The sequence below is a fragment of the Lepisma saccharinum genome, chromosome 8, assembly GCF_977018435.1.
Source record: "Lepisma saccharinum chromosome 8, izLepSacc3.1, whole genome shotgun sequence".
NCBI lineage: Eukaryota > Metazoa > Arthropoda > Insecta > Zygentoma > Lepismatidae > Lepisma > Lepisma saccharinum.
In genome coordinates this window covers 64686998-64710850 of record NC_139236.1, presented here as the reverse complement: position 1 = coordinate 64710850, position 23853 = coordinate 64686998, and the positions used below count along the sequence as shown (strand labels likewise).

Genomic DNA, 23853 nt, shown 5'->3' with positions numbered 1-23853 from the left:
CAAAGTAAAAAAAAGGTAGTGTTAGATCGAAAAAATCGGGTATAAATTCAGGAATCAATTTATGTTTTCATTGTTTTAATTCATTCTATTGTTTAATCCAAGGAATAAATACTTGCATTGTTTTCAAAATTTCAAAAATCATATTTTTATGTCAGAAGTCACACAGAATAAGCTTTATCACTAAAACTTCCCGCTAACTTTAAAGCTTCTTCTTGAACGAGGTATGCGAAACTTGAATAACAGTAATTCAGAGCAAGTAACAAAATAATAGTTATGATTTTAATATTATTATTATTATTATTTCAACTATAAAAGTTTATCAAAGACCTAAGCCCACCCCCTACATGAATGTATGGCGGCGTCCATCGTTGTGATCCCAATTTAAACCTCTGGTCTAGTCCTGAGCAGCCTATCTAAGTGTAAAGCTCACTCAAAAAACAAAAACAAAAAAAAAACATCTTACAAACTATTTGACTAGCCAACGCACTCGGCCACGGAAGTCTCTGCCAATGATTGATTTCGTTTCTTTCACGTTGATTTTCCACTTTCGATTAATCGCAACTTTGAAGATCAATGGTAATCAGATTACATTGGTGAAGGAACAAAGTCATCCTCTGTGCAATGCACCTTGTCATGAGGACACCTGGGTTGTAGTGGGGCCCCAACATATTCTCGATAAGGCCATAGTGAAGATGGCATTATCAGCAGCACGCTCCGGTGTTTCACCCATTTATGAGAGGCTGGGTGACTCTCAGAGCCGCTTTATGCAGTGACATTGTCGGAAGAATTCCTACCCACTCCGGACAGTCAGCAATACTACCGACTAGACCAAGACCACGACGTCTTCTGGGCACGAGGAACAGTTTCCGTGTCCAACCAGACGCGATGACCCGAAACTGTTCCTCCCCCACCGACCTTTCCCCCCGGTGAGCTGAAGAAAGAGAGGACTGGACTGTGCGCTGGGTGGTTGTAGAAGGGGTGAGGGGGGGGGGAAACTTAGCATTGCGCTTACGGGAGTATTATTTTACTTGTTCTTTTGGGAATATCAAACTTCCGATGGTGTAGAAAAAAACACATGAACGGGAAGAGGACAGGTTGAAGGTTTTGGGAAAATTCGAAACTTCCATTTGATAATCCGTAACGTGAAGCTGAAGTTGTTTGTCCATGAGGAATACATGGGATTCTGTAAATACTTATTCATCATGTTTTTTACAGATCGTACATAACTTAATCAACTTTATGCATGCCTGGTGCGAAACTGTCTTCGCCTTGAAGTATTTATACTAAAAAACACTGTCGGGGGAGCCAGTCGCTTTTCTAGTGGACATAGCCCAACATATCCTTTATCACCGCCACTGTTTTACAGTAGTAGAATTTTGTAGAGCGGATTTATAATTTCTGTTGTCACCTCCTTCACATTTTGGCCGGGTTTTCCTTCCACTTTTTATTTCCTTGTTCCTGTCTTTTAACCAAAGGAGATAGAAAACTGCGAGAGAGTGTCTGGGGATCTACCCTACGCACACCTCGTGACTCACAGTCAGGATAGCTACGTCAACATTCCAAGATAAGCAGTTGCCAGGCTTGTGGAATCCAGAAGCTACTACAGTAGTTACGCTAATCATGGTTAGATGGCATAAGTCGCGCAGTTGTAGGACATGTGTGAAAAAATCGTGAATCACTTGCACGAGAAAGTTGAACCCCGTTGAGGGCGATTCGTTTCGTAACTTTCTACTTCGAAAGTTATGATGACATTCTACTGTTGCCGGAACATCTCGCACGGGAAGTGGGTAAGTAGAGGGGAAAAGGCGGAAATGATCATGAAAACATCAGCATTAGGTTATTAGCCTTCCTCATCCACACCCAACAGGTCGCTAGGTGTATGGGCTTGCTTCCTGTTTGGTTGATTCCCAGAGATAGTGGTAAAAATTTACTATTCCACAAACACATGTAACTTCTTTGTTTCGTCATTTTTAACATTCTTATTATCTATCTGCTTCGTGGAACATTCTTTAAGGTGTATTCACGTTTTTGGATGAAAGCAATTTCAATTTTTCACATTACGAGTACTTCTTTCTTTTCGTTTTTTCACTTCCGTAAGACGCAATATGGCGCGTACACCTTCGTAGATCATCGCGCGTCGTGCTTGTGTTTTGTCGATTTTCATTGGGTATGCAGTGTTTCCAACATTCTTAACCCAAAACAATACAAACGTAGTTAACATGCGTTGAACCATTGACGATAGCCCCAAGACACATTACGTAAGCTTAGGTTATGTTAGGCAAACATAGTTAAAATTCGTGTATCTAGTTAGGTTGGGTTTAGTAACCTAACTAAACCTAACCTAACGTAATGTTTCTTGGGGCTATCGTGAATGGTTCAACGGAGTTTAACTATGTTTGTATTTTTGGTTGGAAACACAGAAGGTTGGAAGCACTGCATACCCAATGAACATCGACAAAACACAAGCACGACGCGCGGTGATCTAGGAAGGTGTACGCGCCAAAGGCTATTGTGCGTCAGAGAATTAATTTTCAACAAAAAACATGAATTTCCGCTATGATACATTCCCACATGACAGAAAACACCTTCCAGATGTTAGACAATGTTACAGGAACTTATTACCGTAAGTAGTTTCTTCTGTAAAAATGAAGAAATCTGTTTGGGTGATAGTAAATATTTACCAAATTATTATCAGTAATAGTGAAATGATGAAATTACGATACCAACACATACACACAACTTCAAATATACACAGTTATAGTATCAAAACAATATATGTTCACGTATTACTATGAAACACATTTCAAGTACACATAAGCCTCCCCGATGGCGCAGCGGTAGGGTCGGCGCCTTGTAGTGAAGGGGTCCCGGGTTCGATACCCGGTGGAGGCATATAGTGGTTCGCATCCCACTTTAAGTTGTAGGTCCAGTCCCGATTAGCCTTTCTGTGAATTAAGTGGACTTAAAACACCAACTCAATCAATCAACTACACATAACAACTAAAGCAGTTTACATAGTGTTAATCAGAAATACACAATAGGCCCAATTTATCATTTTTTCTGAATGAACTATTGCTTGGAATGGTACAATGATAGAATCAGTACATGAACCTTTTTTCTATTAGTTTTTTATGCATGTTAAATAGGGCTATGATAGTTTTTTTTGTTTTTTTTAACCAATGTACCCCCTTTCTTTATGCAGTTTTAAAAGCCTTACAGCATGTCTTCCCGACTTTGCGCATACCATAAATGTCGCAATGTTTTAACAAATACTTCCCCGGGTGCCTTTTTCCCCTCGCCCTTCTTCTTTATCTCCTCCCCCTCCTCTTCTGTCGCCAAATCTTTTTTTCTTCCTAGTTTCTCTATGCTTATGTATCCTCGGTTTCTCCTTCTCGTTCTTTTACCCCTTTCTCAGTCTCACGTTTTCTCCCTCTTCGTTGCCATGTCCTTTCTTCTCGTATATATACATGCATTGTCTATACTACCCCTTTGTAACAAGTGCACTCACGATCCCCGAAATGACGTGTCAATCATACCCCGGCACGGGGCCAAACGTCGTTATGTGTACGGGAGACCGGTCGTGACTCTCGGTCCAGGTTTTCAAGTTCGGTACTGAGACGGTCGTTTATTGTCATAGTATTGCGAGGTGGAGATTAATACCTTGAAATGTTACACTGTTTTGTTTACCTTTGATATGTAGATTCGAACAATCATAAAACACTAATAGCATAATATCTGGTACCTGAAAAACGTCAAATAACAACACTGACGAACGGTAAAAAAGTGAATATATATTGTAACAACAAAAAATATTGCAATCAACAACTGTTTACAAAGCCTCCTCAAGCTCTCCCAACATTCACTCTATCTCTCTTTCACACACATGAGGTATTTTTACATATGAAGTATAAATACATATTACGGATCTCATTAACATATCATTCCTTTTAATTTTTAAACCTTTATGTGAATTTAGGGCATTTGTCTGCCAGCTCCTGTGCTCTTTTAATTTAACTTAAGTGCCAGCCCTCGGAAAGCGGTTAACTAAGACAATTGGGTCGGCGTGGTTAAATCTTTCGTTCGAATGAACGTATGCATCGAGTCGCAAGCTCGACATTATACAAGTTTCCCGGACGGGGGCATTACACACAAGCCTCTCTCGTCCCATGAGAACAACTACTCAATTACATAATGATGCAAAAACTTAATTGGCTCCAGCTGCCGGAATACACTAATCAATCGTCGGCGCGAGCAAAAATTACCTTAAAAACCACTATGCAACAAATAATACTATTTCACGCACACGACCTTGCAATAAAAACAACTACGCTTTCCACAATTAAAAGGGACTCACCAGTCAACTATCGACAAATTAAATGGCGCGACGGGGCGGTCGGTTACACAAGAAATGGAGCACACTTTGACAATTTACACTAAATATTAAAGAAATGAAATGGAGCTTCTAACGCTGAATGCAGACAATTAAATTAGCACATCTGAACCTGAAATAACTCCTTTTTATAACAATACCAAAAATTATCAGACGCGGGGTTAGGTTTAGGTTTTTCCTGAGTAACTTTGCTAATAAGTGAAGCTTCGGCGTTAACTGTACGGTGTTGATACTAACGACGCACGTTTACATGTACATGAGACCCTCTGAAGTATACTGTACCAGACTCTGCTACATGGCGTGGTCATTCATCTCTCCTGGACGCGGGACTTGCACACGGTTCCTTTGTGGCGAAATTGTCCTCCGAGGTCGATCGCGATGAAGAATAATTGCGACGATATGGTGTACTTGCACCTCCTCAGAACTTCGGGTGTTCCTCTTGCTACTAGCGTCGGATGTACGTGGTCACGCGCCGGTTCGGAATCTCTCTGGTGACTGGCTTCGATTCGGCGTCGTTCTGGAAGCGTCGTTCTGGAGTCGTCCTTCAATCTCTCCCTCTGGCTTCGATCGGCGTCGTTCTGGAGTCGTCCTTCAATCTCTCTCTCTGGAGGCGGGCTTCGATCGGCGTCGTTCTGAAGACGTTCTTCGGGCTTTGGGCAGTGTTTGGCTTTGGTGTCGTCCTTGGCGTTGGCTGACTGGCTTCGGCGTCGTTGCAGGCGTCAGGGGGAGCGACGCCCCCCTTCTCTATCTTCTTTAGCCCTCCATCCTTATGTAGTCCACGCTTGGCGAAAACAAATCACCGCGTAATCTTCACCAAAAATAAGGCGCACACTGGTAACGCTCTATCTGCGATTCGCTCGCGGTTCGTAAGGAAACAAAGTTCACGGACACAAAACGATGATCACGCGAGAGTGTAGCGCGGAGATGCTCTCTCTGTGAAATCCGGGTAAAAACTGTCTCTGGGATGGTAGCACCGCGTATTTAAGAGAGATTCAAATTCGTCCGTTGGGAATGACGCTAAGGTGGCTTCGCTTCACTTTCTGAGGGGGTGGAAATGACCTCTCTCCATTGTCTTGAAACGCGGTCAAGTGCGCGTCGTCGATCCTTGCAAGCTTGAGCTCCAGCTGGTGTACCTGGTCATCCGTGAAGAATGGGTTCGACCGCCCGCTGGCTTGAAGCCCGGTCTCGATGAAAATATTCCTTTCGTATCTCCGTGTCGGTGCAAATATGTCATGTCCTAAGCCGAAAAGACAGTTCCGCTGTCACTCAAGAAAAACCCCATCTCTCAACTCCCGACGTCTGGGTCGGATACAAGTTTATTCACAAAAATAAACAACCTCACACTTTCAAGTTGGTGCATATAATGAATCAATAAACAAAAAATATTTTTTATCGAACTGCGTTTTACATGTCACTAGGTACCGTGACACCTTCTCCTCTTCATTTCGCTTGCCGTGTCGTGTATCTTCCCTTTCCTACAACAAACACAAATAGTTAAAACATGTATATAATGAAAAACTAAATATGCTGACCAAGGCAGTTATTTATTTTATTAAAAACATAAACTAAACGTAACGTTTCAACCTTCTAGCAAGGTCTTCTTCAGACTCTGTACACATTTGTACTTGATACAGAGTCTGAAGAAGACCTTGCTAGAAGGTTGAAACGTTACGTTTAGTTTATGTTTTTAATAAAATAAATAACTGCCTTGGTCAGCATATTGAGTTTTTGATATCATGGAAACAAGGCTTAATGGTGTTATAATGTATATAATGACTCCAAACATATATTTACTTTCGTTACATTTGCGAGAACCTTCTATGATAAATACTAGTGTTTGGAAGTAACTAGTTACAAGTAACTCAGTTGCAAGTAACAGTTACTTTTGAAATCAAATAACTGTAACAGAGTTAACTTGTTTTCAGCAGAACTAACGTTTCAACAGTTACTTTAAGACAATAAATTGTTATTGTGATGTAAATTGCTGACAGATTGGCTACTTTTTTTCCTCTTCGCCATTCATTTGCGTTGCCACACTTTCCTGTCAGACAATTAAAAGCCGTGTTTGGCGATAGCCTCAAGTAATACCCTATTCCTAGAACTGTCCAAGTGGCAAGCGTCAAGGCATCACTCCCTGAAGTGATGGTCAAGGCATAGATAAAAGAATCAAGGGGTCAAGGACAACCTCCTCATTTATTTTCTTTGTCCATGGAATTTGCCAGAAAATCTGTCACAATGAATGACAGAGTTGTTGTCATGGTGAATCGAATACGGTCATCCACCGCAGAACGTCTATTTACATGAATGAGTGGAACAATCGTAGTAGGCGGAAGATAGCCTACATGGATTTTTTCGCGAGCACAGTAGTTCTTTACAAAGACATTTCTTAAGAACAGTGTGATAATTGCAACACTCATGTGGCAAACCAACGAAGAGGAAGAATATCTAGCCATCTCACACGCTTGTTAATGAAATCTTCTACAGGAGGACTGAAGGGGTAAGTTTACAATGTAATTCTTGACTTCAGTTCATTGATAAATGATAACACACAACCACTTGAAATTTATTTCTCTCTGTGACACTTAGGGCCTCCCCGATGGTGCAATGGTAGCGTCCTCGCCTTGTGGTTCGGATCCTACTTTAAAACTGTAGGTGCGATTAGCCTTTCTGTGCATAAAGTGGACTTATAACAACAATTCAATCAATCAATCTCTGTGACACTCTTTATATGCCTAACCCTCCCTCCCCCCCTCCCGCCTTGTGAAGATATAATTTGATAGCGTTTAAGTTCTTGAAAATTTAAATAAAACAGTAAATATGTAGTTTCCTTTGTAGCAACAGTAAAAGACGCGCACTTGTTTTTTCTTTTTCTGGACTCGCAACGGGTAACAAAAATTGAACGAACTAACAAGAAATATTGAGTCAAATAGATGTTTTTCTCATGACACAAACAGGGCATATATAACTGATAAATTCGTACTTAAATTGTAATTGTTGGAGACTTTTGTGGGGGAGGGGAGTGAGGCGTCTGAACCCTTGTTTACTTGTGCCGTTCAAGAAACTTACTTGCCTGAGAAGGGGGGGGACTTTCGGAGTTATTTTATCACTAAATTTCAAGAAACCATTTTGTTATTGATTCATTGCTTCCTTTATTATTTACATGTGTACAAAATTTGCCATCATTAATAACAGAGAACCAATTATTGCGCACACATATTTTCACTAAAGCTCAGAAAAAATATCAATGCTGCATCAACGCATGTTTTGTTTACTAAGTGCAGGTATGAAGTAATTGTATTAATTATAACAATTACCATATTGAATGTCATGTCGGTACACACATCCTAAGGAAGAGGGAGGGGGTGACAGGCCCACCAATGGAATTTTGCCTCTTATGTATGTTACCTTTGTGACTTTATGAGCAAAAGTAATACACACACATTTGGAAACCGCACTACGGCAACAGGGACCCTGGGTTCGAATCTGGCCTGGCCATGAGTGTTCTTTGTGAGTGACCCTTCATCAATTTTATGATATCATCACTACAGTTAGTAGAATTCCACTCCCCCGCTGCAAATTTCTAAAATACAATACTGATAACTACGGCTCGGAAGTTGAAGACCTATAAATTGCCAAAAAAAGAGACCTAAAAACGGAAAAAAGGACGTATAAATGTGCCTTCCTCTGCGCGCCACCTTCAAAGGCTAAAAAAGGACCAAAAAACGCCGAAAAAGGCAAAAAAGGACAAATAAAACCCACCTTTTTCTGGCCTACAATGACCCAAAATGAACATATATTATGTTGGGCCTCGTCTTGAGACACTAGGGGGAAAAAAAGAATTTTTCCTCAACTTCCAAGCCCTACTGATAATTTAAATGTATGAAGACTTATATTATGTGCCAGATTATTGATTGTGTGTAAATTATTTGCAAGAAAATTTCCAACAGAAAGTAACTGTAACTGAGTTACTTTTCAAAATGAGTAACTGTATCTCTGTTACTTTTTGAAGCAAGCAACTGTAACTAGTTACTTTTAAAGAAGTAACTTTCCGAACACTGAAATACTAAATGCTGTCATTTTTTTGTACTTTCTTTGACATAGCCTATATGCACATACAAAATATTTCGCAGACCCTCTATTGCTCCAGGTCCCACACCGTAGCCGTGCGGTCTAAGGCGTCATGCTAACGACTCCTGTTACGGGACGCGAGCAGGTTCGAGTGGGGGAAGCTAAAAACGTTTCTCCTGACATTTCGCCCTCTGTATGGGACCTACAGTGAGGAAATTGGGGGAGCAACGAATGAGTAGCGTAACCCGGTTATGGAAACCTACAACAATGACTTGGGGCTCGTCGTGCTAACCATGCCTCATCCCGTAACTGATTGGATGATCTCTCACCTCGGCAGGTGGGAGTGAAGCCGGCACCACGGGTTATCCTTACACAAATGACACTTGTTTCTGACAAATGTTCCAGGTTTCAAAGGTTGTTGAAAGAAATATCCAGCGCACGCATGTTTGCTCATGTTAGTTTCATTAACAACCCTGGTTGGCGGGAGAAACGGCTTGTTATTTTCTGTTTCTGTGCCACGCTTTGCCTTCATTGATTGATTTTTTGCTTCGCTCCTCTGCCACTTTCGGTTAATCGTGAAGATGAGGCGTCTTATGACGCTGTGTTGACCGGGCATCACGGAGGCCGGCATGACACGCTTGGCAGAGGCAGTGTTGCTACATGAAGGGAAATTTCCCTTGGTGAAGGAAACCCCAAGTCAAATTGTCGGTAAAAATTGATATTTTATGAAAAATATCGAAGTTGTAAAATTTGAAGTTGTCAGACTTCTGTTAGTCTTAGTATTTTATTTCTATTATATCGAATTCATCTCCCTAGGGGTCGTTTAATAAATATATACAATAAAAAAGAATTGTTGCGGTAAACCAGGCAAATTTTCAAGACAAGCCACCCAAATTGGTATTTTGAAGAAAAAAATCTATCCGACTTGACTCATTAATTAATTTCTGTATCTTCCATCCTGTAGAATTAATTGACAACGGGAAGTATTTAAAAATTCCAAAGAACGAGGCTTCGAGACGCAAAATAATAATAATAATAAAAAAAGGGCATAGATATACGCATGGTTTTCAAGACATCGGTGGAACACACTGTATGTAATAACCGCTGACACAGTCAAGGTCACTTGCTGTAGGTTCAATGGTTTGGTTCAGCTGACATAAACAGAAGAACTGCAACTGCGTTTGCATCCGGAACAACAAGCGTGTGATGTTCTAGGCGTGTGTTGAAATTTGTTAAAACAAATACAGGAGTGCCTTCAAGACCATGGACAGTCCTATCGGCCACTATGAATGCAATTCATTTTAATGTTCTTATTTTCTTAAAAATAAATAAAAATAGTGCTCTGTTGTAATTCTTGACGAGATAACGGAAAGGAAAGGGGTAGTGAGTGACCTCTGTGACAGAAGTGAGTTTTAATATCTTGTCATTATTTTAAAGTTATTTACCGAATAGATTATGAAATGTAAGGAGAAACACAACATTCTAATACAAATGTACGAAAATCCAAACACAACAATGAATAAAATAAGTAAGGATTAAGTAGACGAACGTATGTATAAGCCTAACCTGTAGAAATGTGTATTGCAGACGCAGTTCAGCATTTCAACGCTTTTATATATGACTGCTCCGTAATATTACTCATTTAAACTTTTGTACTTTTATCCTGTTTGTTTTATGACTTTTGTATTTGGTATAATCTTCCTACCTCTCTGATTTGAATTATCACCAGCAAATTAAATCAAATAGTTCTGATTGTGAGAATGAAGTTTAATGCACACACAAGAGTTCAATTGTTTTGTTTACTGTTGAGAAATAATCCCTTCTCTATTACTTTACCTAACTAATGTCATAATAATACACATAATGCTTGTTAACATATTCGTGTGACCATTGAAGACTGTAAACAAATGTTATTTTCATATTTTAGCAGCAGAGTTCCACCATACCTGTATTGGCAAATGGGGTTACATCATCCAAAGGTAATCATTGTTTTTATGGTTGTCATTAGGAATAATTAGATTGAAAACTTAATTTGAAATATCATGCAGGTACTGCCCAATTTCATATTGCTGGATTTCAGTCTCATCATTATGCTTGCATCTGTTTTACATCATATGAATTTGCTAAATGCTTAAATGCACACACCAAAGAGACATAATGGATACTTGTTCCACGGTGATTTTTCTGTCCCATATGTGAGTAGGTTAGCCAGCTTATGTTAACGTTGCCTCAGTATTTCCAAGTTTTTTTTAAACTAATAAATATCATTACCTGTCAAAGTGCTTGCATGAATAGGTTAGGCAGGTTAGCTTAGATTATTTGAGTATTTCTGAACTATACACTGTTTAATCTTTTTTTAACATTATGTATACCTTCTGCTACAGTGCATACACTTTCTACTTCTGTTCTGTTCTTGTGTATTAATGCAATTTGGCCATTACTTCAGTGAGCTTTTTTACGGTCGAATACTTCTGGTTTCGCGTCATCAAGAACATAATGTTGAGAATGTGAGAGGGTATGAATACATGATCCAAGTCAGCATTTGACTACCATAATAATTGGTAATGGTTCCGATTGTTTTATGATTTTTTTTCAAATTCTCCTAGCAGGAAGACTAATTATCATAGAATTTTGGCAATCATTGTCACACAAAATTTGAACGTTCCTTAAAGTAATGAGCACTGTTTGGTTTCCGATAAAAAGTTATTTATGTTGAAAAAAAACAACTTAAAAATTACCTTGCACGGACAATGTATTTTCCATTGACAAGCCACTGTAAGTATCGTAGACCAGTGGGAATTCATGTAGAAGTAAATCGGAACCTTAGTAGAATGCATTTCGTAACTTTATTTTAATGCTAAGAAAACCAAACTTGGCTTGCCTATAACTACATATAGTTACATAATTACAGTTTTCAAAATCTTAAGTAATTGCTAAAACTCTGCAGTATGTGTTAACAGAAGGAAATCGAACCATGTTAAAATTGCATTTGTAGCATGATGAAACCACAGTAAAACAAAAGGAACTTGGGCCTAATGATTTTTTAGAAATGTGAACAATAAATTTAAGCAGAACTTTTGCTAACACAAACAATTGTTGATTTTTCTATTTGTTTTTAATTTTTTTTATGTATAAGTTTTTTTCATTCCTAGTATAATTACCAGTATTATTAAAGTTTATTAGTATTGATTTCTGATGCTATACTCTAAAGTTAGTTGTTGAACGTATTAACTTGCAGATTCCTTGAAACCTGTTGTGCTGGGTTCCAATCAGCAAAAGCAATGTGCAACTGTGGAGCCGTCCCGGAGTTGGTCACCTGCGACTAGAAATGCCCGTCCTCCGGGTCCAAAACCACCTGTGCCCGCTCGACCACCACCAAAGTTGATTTGCTCCAGAGGTTTACCAAAGCCACCAGCACTTGAGTAAGTGTTGCAAACATCTGATGTGAAGACTCAAAGTTTTGATCCTTCAAATCTCTTGTGAAAAATGTCTGGGTTTTCACTCTCTCCCTTGTGGAAGTTAATACAGAGCATTCCGTAACATTCGCTACGACACTTGGAGGCAAGCGGCGTGGCACAGCGCTTGTCTATCCCGGTGAACGGGTCTGCGACAGTCGGCTATTAAAATTACAGTTTTCATATTGTGTACTAACCTTGACTGCAGAAGGTGTTGAAAATGATGTCCCTCTGCTACAACACATTCCTGGCATCTTCCAAGGAAATTGGCATTTACACGTGCAAGTTCGTCTACTGTAATTCTCCCGATTTCTCGTACAATACTGCCTTTTAACTCACGGATGGTGTGCAGATTGTCTTTGTATACTTTATTTTTTAGATTTCCCCATAAATAAAAATCGCAGGCTGACCCTGTTACTCTAACTTTTTTTATGAGGTTTAATATAGTGGTCCTATGTGGAACGGGAACACCAGGAAATTTTGTTGCAAAACGTCATCGCACTTCTCCACAATTCCTCTTTCCGAAGTAACACTCGACAAGATAAATCCTTTGTTGTAATGTATACTTTTGTGGTGCCATATTAAGCCACAATCTTCAACACACGGACACGACACAACACAACTTCCGAGGGAGGATTATACTGGCGTAAGTCTGCAACATCAACAGATAGGGAAAGAGAGCAAAGGCAGGGAGAGCGAAAAAAAAACAGACTGTAGCGTGCGACTGTCGCAGACCCGTTTGCCGGGAAAGACAAGCGCTGACGCCAGGCCGCTTGCCACTGAGTCTCATAGCGAATGTCACGGAATGCTCTGTAGCATGTTATTGGTTGAATTTACATAATTAACATTTTTGATTGTTTATATTTATGTGTGAGGTGAATGTAAAGGGGGAATTTTTTCTTCTAATAATATTCTGTTTGTTTTTCTTTTTATCCTGCCCTTTGCAATGGTCATGACATTTGAGGTAGACAATAGTGACACTGATTAATTGGTTGAAAGAATAACCATACAGAGAAGACAATAAATAATGATTAATTGAATCAATATAATACTCTATATTGATGTCAATATTACTGATCCTGTTTGCTACTGGCCACATCTCATTGTTGATGTTTTGGTTACAATGATTTGTTTGTGTAATGAAATCACTTACATATATTTTATCTACTAGACACAATATATATTTGTTACTTTCTTTATGAACATGGCAAAGTTTACAAATTATTCCGCATCATCACACAAAGTAACTTACTATCTAATCAGTAACATTGGTTGCTTATTACTTGATAGTTAATTCCTATACTTCATTCTTTGGAAAGTTCGCATAACCTCTGTAAAGGGCTGTTCCAGATATTTCTTGAGCTTGCAAGAGTGCAAAATTTCTGCCATTTTGTTATTATTTTTTATGAACATAAAGGTACAATTCATAAAATTCTGGCTTTCAAGCATATATGTCTAAATACAAAGTTTGTTTTTCTAAGACAGAACCTTTTAGTCACCTGATTGCATGCATTAAGTTGTAGGGTGAATGAACCATTTAAGGTCTAAATCACCATCCCTGAGACCTTCTGTAAACAAACGGTCTCACCGATTCGATGTATCACTCCGCGTCAGCTGATCCATGACCGCAATCATCTGCTGTTACACTCATAGTTCGCCGCACCTATTCATTTCATATAAGAGCCTCTGAATGTGAGAACCCGTTCTCAAAACATCACACGAATATGCAGCCGCATACATTGTTACTCTTCCGGTCATTCTCTCTTTCATAACCCTTAAAACTGCAGACACTGACACACCACTGCACTGGGATACCAACTTAACCACTTCATTTACTGGTTTCTCAGGATACTACTGACAGAACGTTACATAAATATTGAGTAGAATCTGTTTCTCACCCCTTTTCAAAGGCTGTCCTTGCTGGTATTTTGAAAACAAGCTCGGAGAACACTGAGACTTTCCCTCACGCATAGAACTCGGCATGTTATTTTTCTAAGGCTAAGTCAGGCAATATTACTAAGTTGCACTACTTCCTTGCTGTTCACATGATTATTTTTAGAAAATAACCAATGTTATAAAATATCATTATGTACACAAATCTCTAAGCTCATTGAAAGTTATATTATTTCAAAATGTTCACACTTATCTTGCCTTGCCATGTCACCAAGTTATTTTACGAAGTGCACTATATTTGGCGGAACAAAAATCGTTATTAGGATGCTTGTCAAAGTTTCCAACCGCAATAAATTTACGAACTTTTTGTCTTGTTTTGATCATCATCAATATATTTATTGGACTTACAGCAATGCATATGGCTGTTTATGCCCATTATATATTTTATTTACATAAGATACAATTTACATAAAATGTACAAACACGTTTCAAATACACTCCTATCTATATCAAACCTTAGAAATATACATTACCATGTTATATCATTTTGTCTAAAAAATGCAAGTAAAATATATTCAAAGAAAGAAGCCAAATTTATGGGAAGTGATTACTGGTGCAAAGAGTTAACCATAAAGGTGAAGCAATAAGTAAAAAAAGAAAGAGCATTGGGTTTAAAGTGAGACGTCATTTGCGGCAGCGTATCCCATACTACAAATTTGCCATTGTTTTACCTTACGTAATGAATCCTGTAACAACGCTGGATTTTCGTGTGGATTATTTTACTTCTATGAGTTTGCAATGCTTTCTGCATGCAGGTGGTTTTGTTTACAGAAGGTGTCAGGGTTTGTGATTTGAACTATAGGTTTTTTCAAGGAAAATTTACAATAGTATATTGGAGTAGTATAATACGTATTATACAGGGTGGCTCAATAAGTCACTTAACACCCTCAGTACAAGGCCACTGCGGCATGGAATGTGAAAATGGCGATAACCAATCATTGCCTGGCCAAGGGGGAACCACATTGACGCCACCCACACGGTCGGCGGCCATCTTGATGTCCGCCATCTTGAATTCAACTTCAGAATTTTAAATGGGAAGGGGGTCGTGCGACATATCAAAATGGGCTAGAATTTCACGAGAAATGCAATGGTGAAGGTTTTTTCGACGTATCTTTAACCAGTAAAAAGTTATGACTGAATTCTTGTACCAATTTGCTCCTTTTCGAGGTGTTAGAAAAATGCCTTAAAATTTGTTTAGCGCATCGTTAATGCATCGAGATCAAAGTGACATCTAGGGAGAGAAGTTCGCATGCCATTGCACACGATTTTAATCGGATACATCCATGAAGAACTGCGCATTATAAATGGTTGTCGCAAACAATTTACAGTGTGACGCTTCCATTGAATTAAAAGTCCTTCACAGTGACAAGGCTAATGTTTATGTTCAGAAGGAAGTTCATAAACAGAATATGTGACCCTTGTCATCTGATAACTAACTTTGGACAAAAACTGGTTCATAACGTTCCCATAAGTGTTCTGGTGTTCTTCCCTATTGAAAAAACTCTGTAAAAAGTACGTTCTTCCATAAGCAAGGATGAAAAAAACTGTTTATTTAACAAATCCAAGTATCCCTAAGCATTTAAGGTTCCGTTGATGGAAAATTGACTAACCAATCGTGTTACAGCACGTCACACCATTAACTTACCAACACTAACCATTCAGCTTTGATCTGTCAAAAATGGGTTATCAGATAAAAAGCATCGAATATTCTGTTTATAAACTTCCTTCTGAACATAAACATTAGCCTTGTCACTGTGAAGGACTTTTCATGTAATGGAAGCGTCACACTGCAATTGTTCGCAACAACCATTCATAATGAGCAGCTCTTCATGCATGTATCCGATTAAAATAATGTGCAATGGCATGCGAACGTCTCTCCCTAGACGTCACTTTGATCTCGATGCATTACCGATGCGCTAAACAAATTTTAAGGCATTTTTCTAACACCTCGAAAAGGAGCAAATTGGTACAAGAATTCAGTCATAACTTTTTACTGGTTAAAGATACGTCGAAAAAACCTTCACCATTGCATTTCTCGTGAAATTCTAGCCCATTTTGATATGTCGCACGACCCCCTTCCCATTTAAAATTCTGAAGTTGAATTCAAGATGGCCGCCGACCGTGTAGGTGGCGTCAATGTGGTTCCCCCTTGGCCAGGCAATGATTGGTCATCGCCATTTTCACATTCCATGCCGCAGTGGCCTTGTACTGAGGGTGTTAAGTGACTTATTGACCCACCCTGTATATCGGGAACAGTAAACTTTATATTACATTGGTATCAACATATCAGTCCAACCCTATAATTTATCATGGATTTTTGTAATGTAATGCATCTTAACTAAAATAAATTTGTAAGCAATATCATTAATACACCACAATATATTAAATTTTTCATGGTGTTGTGCATGCTTGTTATAACAATACGAGGGCATTTTGAAAAGTTTGGCCTCCTATGCAATAACTCTGGAAACACTGCTCAGAGACACGTGCAATTGGTGTGAGAATAATCACTGATTCACTGATTGTTGCAACATCTATCGGCGTTCACCTGCACACAATAGTGAGTAAAATGGCGATGTACATGGACGTGCGGTTGAAACAATGTGCTGTTATTGAATTCCTCACAGCAGAGGGTTGTGTGCCCGTTGACATTTATCGACGAATGAGTGCTGTCTATGGTGACGCCTGTGTGGATGTGAGTACTGTCATTGTTGACCAAGAGAATGTAGTCAACAACAGATCTCGTGCCTCAGACTCTCCTCTGCTTGGCTGCTGTGAATGTCAGTCAGTATTGTGCTTTCATAGGGGTGGATTTTTCATGTTGAAGAATGATTTGTATTCTCTTCTGTGTAGTTGGCTGAGGTGATAAGTGGTAAACCGATAAGTGGTGAGTGTTGATAAGCATTGCATGTGGATGCAAACTTTCTCAAAAGATGTAAAAAGTGTGTGGCAATACAAAGAAAACATTTCCAACATCTTCTGTGACAAAGGCATGTAATATTGAAATATTTTAATTAAAATAAATCTCTATGTTTTTGTTCATGGGTTACACACATCCAATTTCACCAGCAAGCAGTGTGGTTCCAGCTGATGCATGGGCCACTTTCAAGCAACATGGTGCTTAAATGAAGGCCAGATGCAGAAGGTTTAAACATATGAATGATGTCTGATAAAATTTTTCTTCTCTTCTAAGGGAGGAGGAATACAACCAGGTGAAATGTCTGGTGGGAAATCTCAGTTTGCCATTAGATCCTAGGCTTGCTTCACAGGTAATTGAAATATTCATATTAGTAAGGTAATTACATCTTATTAGTTTCTTGTAGTTTACGGTTATTACAAGCATAAGAAAACAGTTTTTCTTTGTGACGTTTCAGGAGAACACACGCTCCTTTCATCAGACATTTATTTTCATTTTGACTAAAGATACAGTTATAACAATGGTTAGTAATTTTTAAACAAAAAGAATCCGTTATATAATGGACGTTGTCAATGTTACATTGTTGTAATATAGCAACTTAACTGTGGAAAAAAAACAAAAAAAAAACAGTCTGTTGTATTTTTATTTGAGATTTTTTAAATTATGAATCCCAAATATCATCAGGTAATTCAAATTCATCATTGTTTTCACACAGTCTCTTGATGTTTTCTGTTACATTAAATTTCAAAGATGGTGGCTTACTCCATTTGTGAAAAAGAAAACTCCATACTGGATCTACATTACCATTTTCATTATTTAATTTATTCCAGTGTTCTTCTGCAATGATCGAAGCTTCCCAGACATTCAACTCTGTGTTTCCCGTTAATCTTTTTAAAACCCTTCTCTTTTTAATCAAATGTTTCTCTTCGATGATATGAGTTGACAAACCTGTTCTTGGGTTTAGATTTATAATGTCCAAATCGTGTTCGTGCCATCTTATTGCCATTTTCCTTGCTGTTTGTCCCACATAATCCTTTGAACATGAACAACTTATATTATATATTCCTGTGGTTTCCGCATCTGGTAGAGAGTTTCTCATTTTGAATTCATTAAATGTACATTCCAAACTTCTTGGTGATTTAAAAACAATTTTGAAATCAAAACTTCTGAAAATTTTTGCAATTTTATGTGAGAATCCCTTGTGGAATGGAATGCACACAAATTTCTTTTCAACAGATTTTTCATCTTTGTCTGTATTTCTCTTTTCCTTTAGTTTTCTTGCTACTTGTTTTTTGATTTGGTTTATTCTGTTAGTGTGAAAGCCATTTTCTTTTGCTATATTAAAAAGCCTTTCTTCTTCATTTTTGATATCCTCATTATTAGAACATAGTCTTTGTGCTCTCAGGAAAAAATTTAAAAATATGTTATCCATTGTTATACGCGAATGTTCTGAATTGGCATGGATGTATTTTTCACCCGCTAATTTTTTTCTATGGACTGATGTTTGAATTGTTGAGTCAGTTGTCTTAATTTGCAGATCAAGGAAAGAAATTACATTGTTATTCATGGGTTCACAAGTGAATTTTATGCGACGATGTGATTCATTTAATAATTTAAATACGTCCATGATGGTGTTATCATTTTTAGCAATAATTAGCACATCATCTACATATCTGATGTAGAGTTTGATATCCGCACCTATTGCATTAACAATTGGAGATTCTATGTAATGAAGGAAAATGCTGGAGATGATTCCGGATACTGGGTTTCCCATTGATAGACCATTACTTTGCTGATAGATTTTGCCATCAAATATAAAGTAATTGTAATTTGCACATACAGTAAACCATCGAACCATTTCCCATGATTCTACTGGGTTAACCTTCATCTCAATAAGCCATCTGTGTAATGCATCTGTGGCACCTTCTATTGGGACACTTGGATATAAATTTTCAACATCAAAACTTGCAATACGATACTCATTATTCCAAACAATATTTTTTAGTTTCTGTTTCACTTCATATGCATTTTTAACACTGAATGGTGTTTGTTGTTTAATTATAGCAAGTCTTTCAACTAAGTATTTGGATAGTTTGTATACAGGATGTGTGAAAGTTGCAATGATGGGTCGTATTGGAGTTCCTGGTTTGTGAGTTTTTGGTAGTCCAAAGGCAATCGGCAGGGTTGAATTTTTGACAATGAGTTTTTTCTTCATTTCCCTTGGTATCGTGATACTGCTTTCAATTACTTTCCTTACCTCATTTATTATTTTATTTATAGGGTTTCGAGAGGTTTCTGTGAAATTGTTTACTTTGAAACATTCTTCCATTTTTTCTTTATAGTCCTTAATTCGGATAAGGACAGGTTTATTTTCCTTGTCTGATTTTATTAAGAAAATGTTGTTTTCTTTCAACCAGATCTTGAAGCCATGAACTTTTTTCCCCAACCTTATATGCTCTTTCTCCCGTTCTGTGTATTTTGGACCTCTGTTATTTCTTCTGTTGTATTCAAAACTTAACCGTTCATCAAGAGCATCATGTGTGAGACTTCGTAATTTTCTCTTTTCCTCCTCATCATCTAAGAAATTCAGTGCTTTTTCTATTGAAATCACAAAATCTTCTTTGTGTATATAAGCATTACCAACTGCAAATTTCATTCCGAATTGAAAAATTTGTATATACTCATCAGGTACCTCAATATCCGTAAGATTTATAAATAATCTGTTGTCAATGTTCTTAGTTTCTATTTTACCAGTGACATTAACTGCTTCTCTTCTTTCATTGTTGTTGTGTGTAACTTGTTCTTCTTGAATTAGCTGGTAGAATTTCCTATCAAGTCTCCTTTCTGAAAGCTTGCTGTAGTGTTCTACAACTTGTTGTGTAGTTCTGTTTACTTTATCCCATATGAGTGGATGCAAAGAATTTGACAAGGTGATGTGGAGATCATATGTCTTTCGAGAAAGGCTGTCCAATTCTGAGTACGAGTCCCTCATTAGTCGTCCTATCATTAACATTTGTAGCTTGCCTTTAAATTTACTGGTGTAGGTATTACGAGTTCTAACTTTCCACTTCAAAAAATTTGGCACTATATTGTTTAACTTGCATCTTCTCAAAAATCTGATTCTCTGAAGTGTTGTTTGAATCTTGATTTGATATTTCTGGAAGGTACGTACCTCTCTCCCCGTAATAGATGAATAATAGTTTTTCTTGTATGTACGCATTGCTTGCATTATAGAATTAGTTTCTTGTAGTTTACGGTTATTACAAGCATAAGAAAACAGTTTTTCTTTGTGACGTTTCAGGAGAACACACGCTCCTTTCATCAGACATTTATTTTCATTTTGACTAAAGATACAGTTATAACAATGGTTAGTAATTTTTAAACAAAAAGAATCCGTTATATAATGGACATTGTCAATGTTACATTGTTGTAATATAGCAACTTAACTGTGGAAAAAAACCAAAAAAAAACCAGTCTGTTGCATTTTTATTTGACATTTTTTAAATTATGAATCCCAAATATCATCAGGTAATTCAAATTCATCATTGTTTTCACACAGTCTCTTGATGTTTTCTGTTACATTAAATTTCAAAGATGGTGGCTTACTCCATTTGTGAAAAAGAAAACTCCATACTGGATCTACATTACCATTCTTTGTCAAATTCTTTGCATCCACTCATATGGGATAAAGTAAACAGAGCTACACAACAAGTTGTAGAACACTACAGCAAGCTTTCAGAAAGGAGACTTGATAGGAAATTCTACCAGCTAATTCAAGAAGAACAAGTTACACACAACAACAATGAAAGAAGAGAAGCAGTTAATGTCACTGGTAAAATAGAAACTAAGAACATTGACAACAGATTATTTATAAATCTTACGGATATTGAGGTACCTGATGAGTATATACAAATTTTTCAATTCGGAATGAAATTTGCAGTTGGTAATGCTTATATACACAAAGAAGATTTTGTGATTTCAATAGAAAAAGCACTGAATTTCTTAGATGATGAGGAGGAAAAGAGAAAATTACGAAGTCTCACACATGATGCTCTTGATGAACGGTTAAGTTTTGAATACAACAGAAGAAATAACAGAGGTCCAAAATACACAGAACAGGAGAAAGAGCATATAAGGTTGGGGAAAAAAGTTCATGGCTTCAAGATCTGGTTGAAAGAAAACAACATTTTCTTAATAAAATCAGACAAGGAAAATAAACCTGTCCTTATCCGAATTAAGGACTATAAAGAAAAAATGGAAGAATGTTTCAAAGTAAACAATTTCACAGAAACCTCTCGAAACCCTATAAATAAAATAATAAATGAGGTAAGGAAAGTAATTGAAAGCAGTATCACGATACCAAGGGAAATGAAGAAAAAACTCATTGTCAAAAATTCAACCCTGCCGATTGCCTTTGGACTACCAAAAACTCACAAACCAGGAACTCCAATACGACCCATCATTGCAACTTTCACACATCCTGCATACAAACTATCCAAATATTTAGTTGAAAGACTTGCTATAATTAAACAACAAACACCATTCAGTGTTAAAAATGCATATGAAGTGAAACAGAAACTAAAAAATATTGTTTGGAATAATGAGTATCGTATTGCAAGTTTTGATGTTGAAAATTTATATCCAAGTGTCCCAATAGAAGGTGCCACAGATGCATTACACAGATGGCTTATTGAGATGAAGGTTAACCCAGTAGAATCATGGGAAATGGTTCGATGGTTTACTGTATGTGCAAATTACAATTACTTTATATTTGATGGCAAAATCTATCAGCAAAGTAATGGTCTATCAATGGGAAACCCAGTATCCGGAATCCTCTCCAGCATTTTCCTTCATTACATAGAATCTCCAATTGTTAATGCAATAGGTGCGGATATCAAACTCTACATCAGATATGTAGATGTGCTAATTATTGCTAAAAATGATAACACCATCATGGACGTATTTAAATTATTAAATGAATCACATCGTCGCATAAAATTCACTTGTGAACCCATGAATAACAATGTAATTTCTTTCCTTGATCTGCAAATTAAGACAACTGACTCAACAATTCAAACATCAGTCCATAGAAAAAAATTAGCGGGTGAAAAATACATCCATGCCAATTCAGAACATTCGCGTATAACAATGGATAACATATTTTTAAATTTTTTCCTGAGAGCACAAAGACTATGTTCTAATAATGAGGATATCAAAAATGAAGAAGAAAGGCTTTTTAATATAGCAAAAGAAAATGGCTTTCACACTAACAGAATAAACCAAATCAAAAAACAAGTAGCAAGAAAACTAAAGGAAAAGAGAAATACAGACAAAGATGAAAAATCTGTTGAAAAGAAATTTGTGTGCATTCCATTCCACAAGGGATTCTCACATAAAATTGCAAAAATTTTCAGAAGTTTTGATTTCAAAATTGTTTTTAAATCACCAAGAAGTTTGGAATGTACATTTAATGAATTCAAAATGAGAAACTCTCTACCAGATGCGGAAACCACAGGAATATATAATATAAGTTGTTCATGTTCAAAGGATTATGTGGGACAAACAGCAAGGAAAATGGCAATAAGATGGCACGAACACGATTTGGACATTATAAATCTAAACCCAAGAACAGGTTTGTCAACTCATATCATCGAAGAGAAACATTTGATTAAAAAGAGAAGGGTTTTAAAAAGATTAACGGGAAACACAGAGTTGAATGTCTGGGAAGCTTCGATCATTGCAGAAGAACACTGGAATAAATTAAATAATGAAAATGGTAATGTAGATCCAGTATGGAGTTTTCTTTTTCACAAATGGAGTAAGCCACCATCTTTGAAATTTAATGTAACAGAAAACATCAAGAGACTGTGTGAAAACAATGATGAATTTGAATTACCTGATGATATTTGGGATTCATAATTTAAAAAATCTCAAATAAAAATACAACAGACTGTTTTTTTTTTGTTTTTTTTCCACAGTTAAGTTGCTATATTACAACAATGTAACATTGACAACGTCCATTATATAACGGATTCTTTTTGTTTAAAAATTACTAACCATTGTTATAACTGTATCTTTAGTCAAAATGAAAATAAATGTCTGATGAAAGGAGCGTGTGTTCTCCTGAAACGTCACAAAGAAAAACTGTTTTCTTATGCTTGTAATAACCGTAAACTACAAGAAACTAATTCTATAATGCAAGCAATGCGTACATACAAGAAAAACTATAATTACATCTTAGTTTAGAATATATGAAGTTGATAACAGTTTTCTAATTTTAAGATTCATGCCAAATATTATAATATCAAATTTTGCAAAATTGTGTGCAATTTTTTATTTGTCAACTTGTCATGTCCCTAGGTACTGGTAATGAATTCATGTCTACCCATTTTTCCTGTGTTTTAAAATCTATGATGTAGAAATTTCACGACCAATTGTTGAACTCGTAGGTTTATTCAGAACTTTCCTTGCTTATGATAGCCTAGTGGCAACCCCCCCTCCCACCCCGAACCCTGCCTGTGAGTTGTGCAAAATCACTAAAAATTTAATTTAAAGCTGGAAAAGTTTACTGCTTTCAACAGCAATAACGTTAATAAAATTTCAATAATGAAATAACGCTAAAAGTACAGAGCATACATAAATGATTATCTTCATTATAATATGCTATTTATGACTCTTTAATGGGTACTTTCAGTGAAACACAACTCGAAACATCAGTACTTCAACACACAAAGTTCTAGTAATCATACAGTGAAAAGTATAAAAAAAAAACCTTCAATCTAGGCACCCCTTGCAGCATGCAAAATATCCAATGATATACAATCTCACACTATACACCGTGCAGCATTTGTGTTGTGACTCCTGAAATCGCTTATATGATGTGCTGTTGCAAATCACACCTTTAACCTATTCTCTAAACATTTGATGCTCTGTTTGAGTCTTCCTGCACTGAAGTAGTTTTAAAGCAAATTCAGTAATAGCGCTTCTAGTGGCTAAAGTAGTATTCAGAACACACAGAAACTTCATGATTGCCCAATTTTACTTTTAGTAAGTTGCACTGGGAAAATATT

General features: G+C 37.1%; 1 protein-coding gene across 1 annotated transcript in view; it reads left to right on the top strand.

The window, feature by feature from the left end:
- Positions 1 to 23853, top strand: part of LOC145991069 (uncharacterized) — a 167179-nt gene that overhangs the window by 80556 nt on the left and 62770 nt on the right. The window contains exons 6-8 of the mRNA XM_083126790.1: positions 10386 to 10437; positions 11697 to 11880; positions 17060 to 17135. Of these exons, the coding sequence (XP_082982916.1) occupies positions 10386 to 10437; positions 11697 to 11880; positions 17060 to 17135 (312 nt within the window). The remainder of the gene's footprint in view (positions 1 to 10385; positions 10438 to 11696; positions 11881 to 17059; positions 17136 to 23853) is intronic.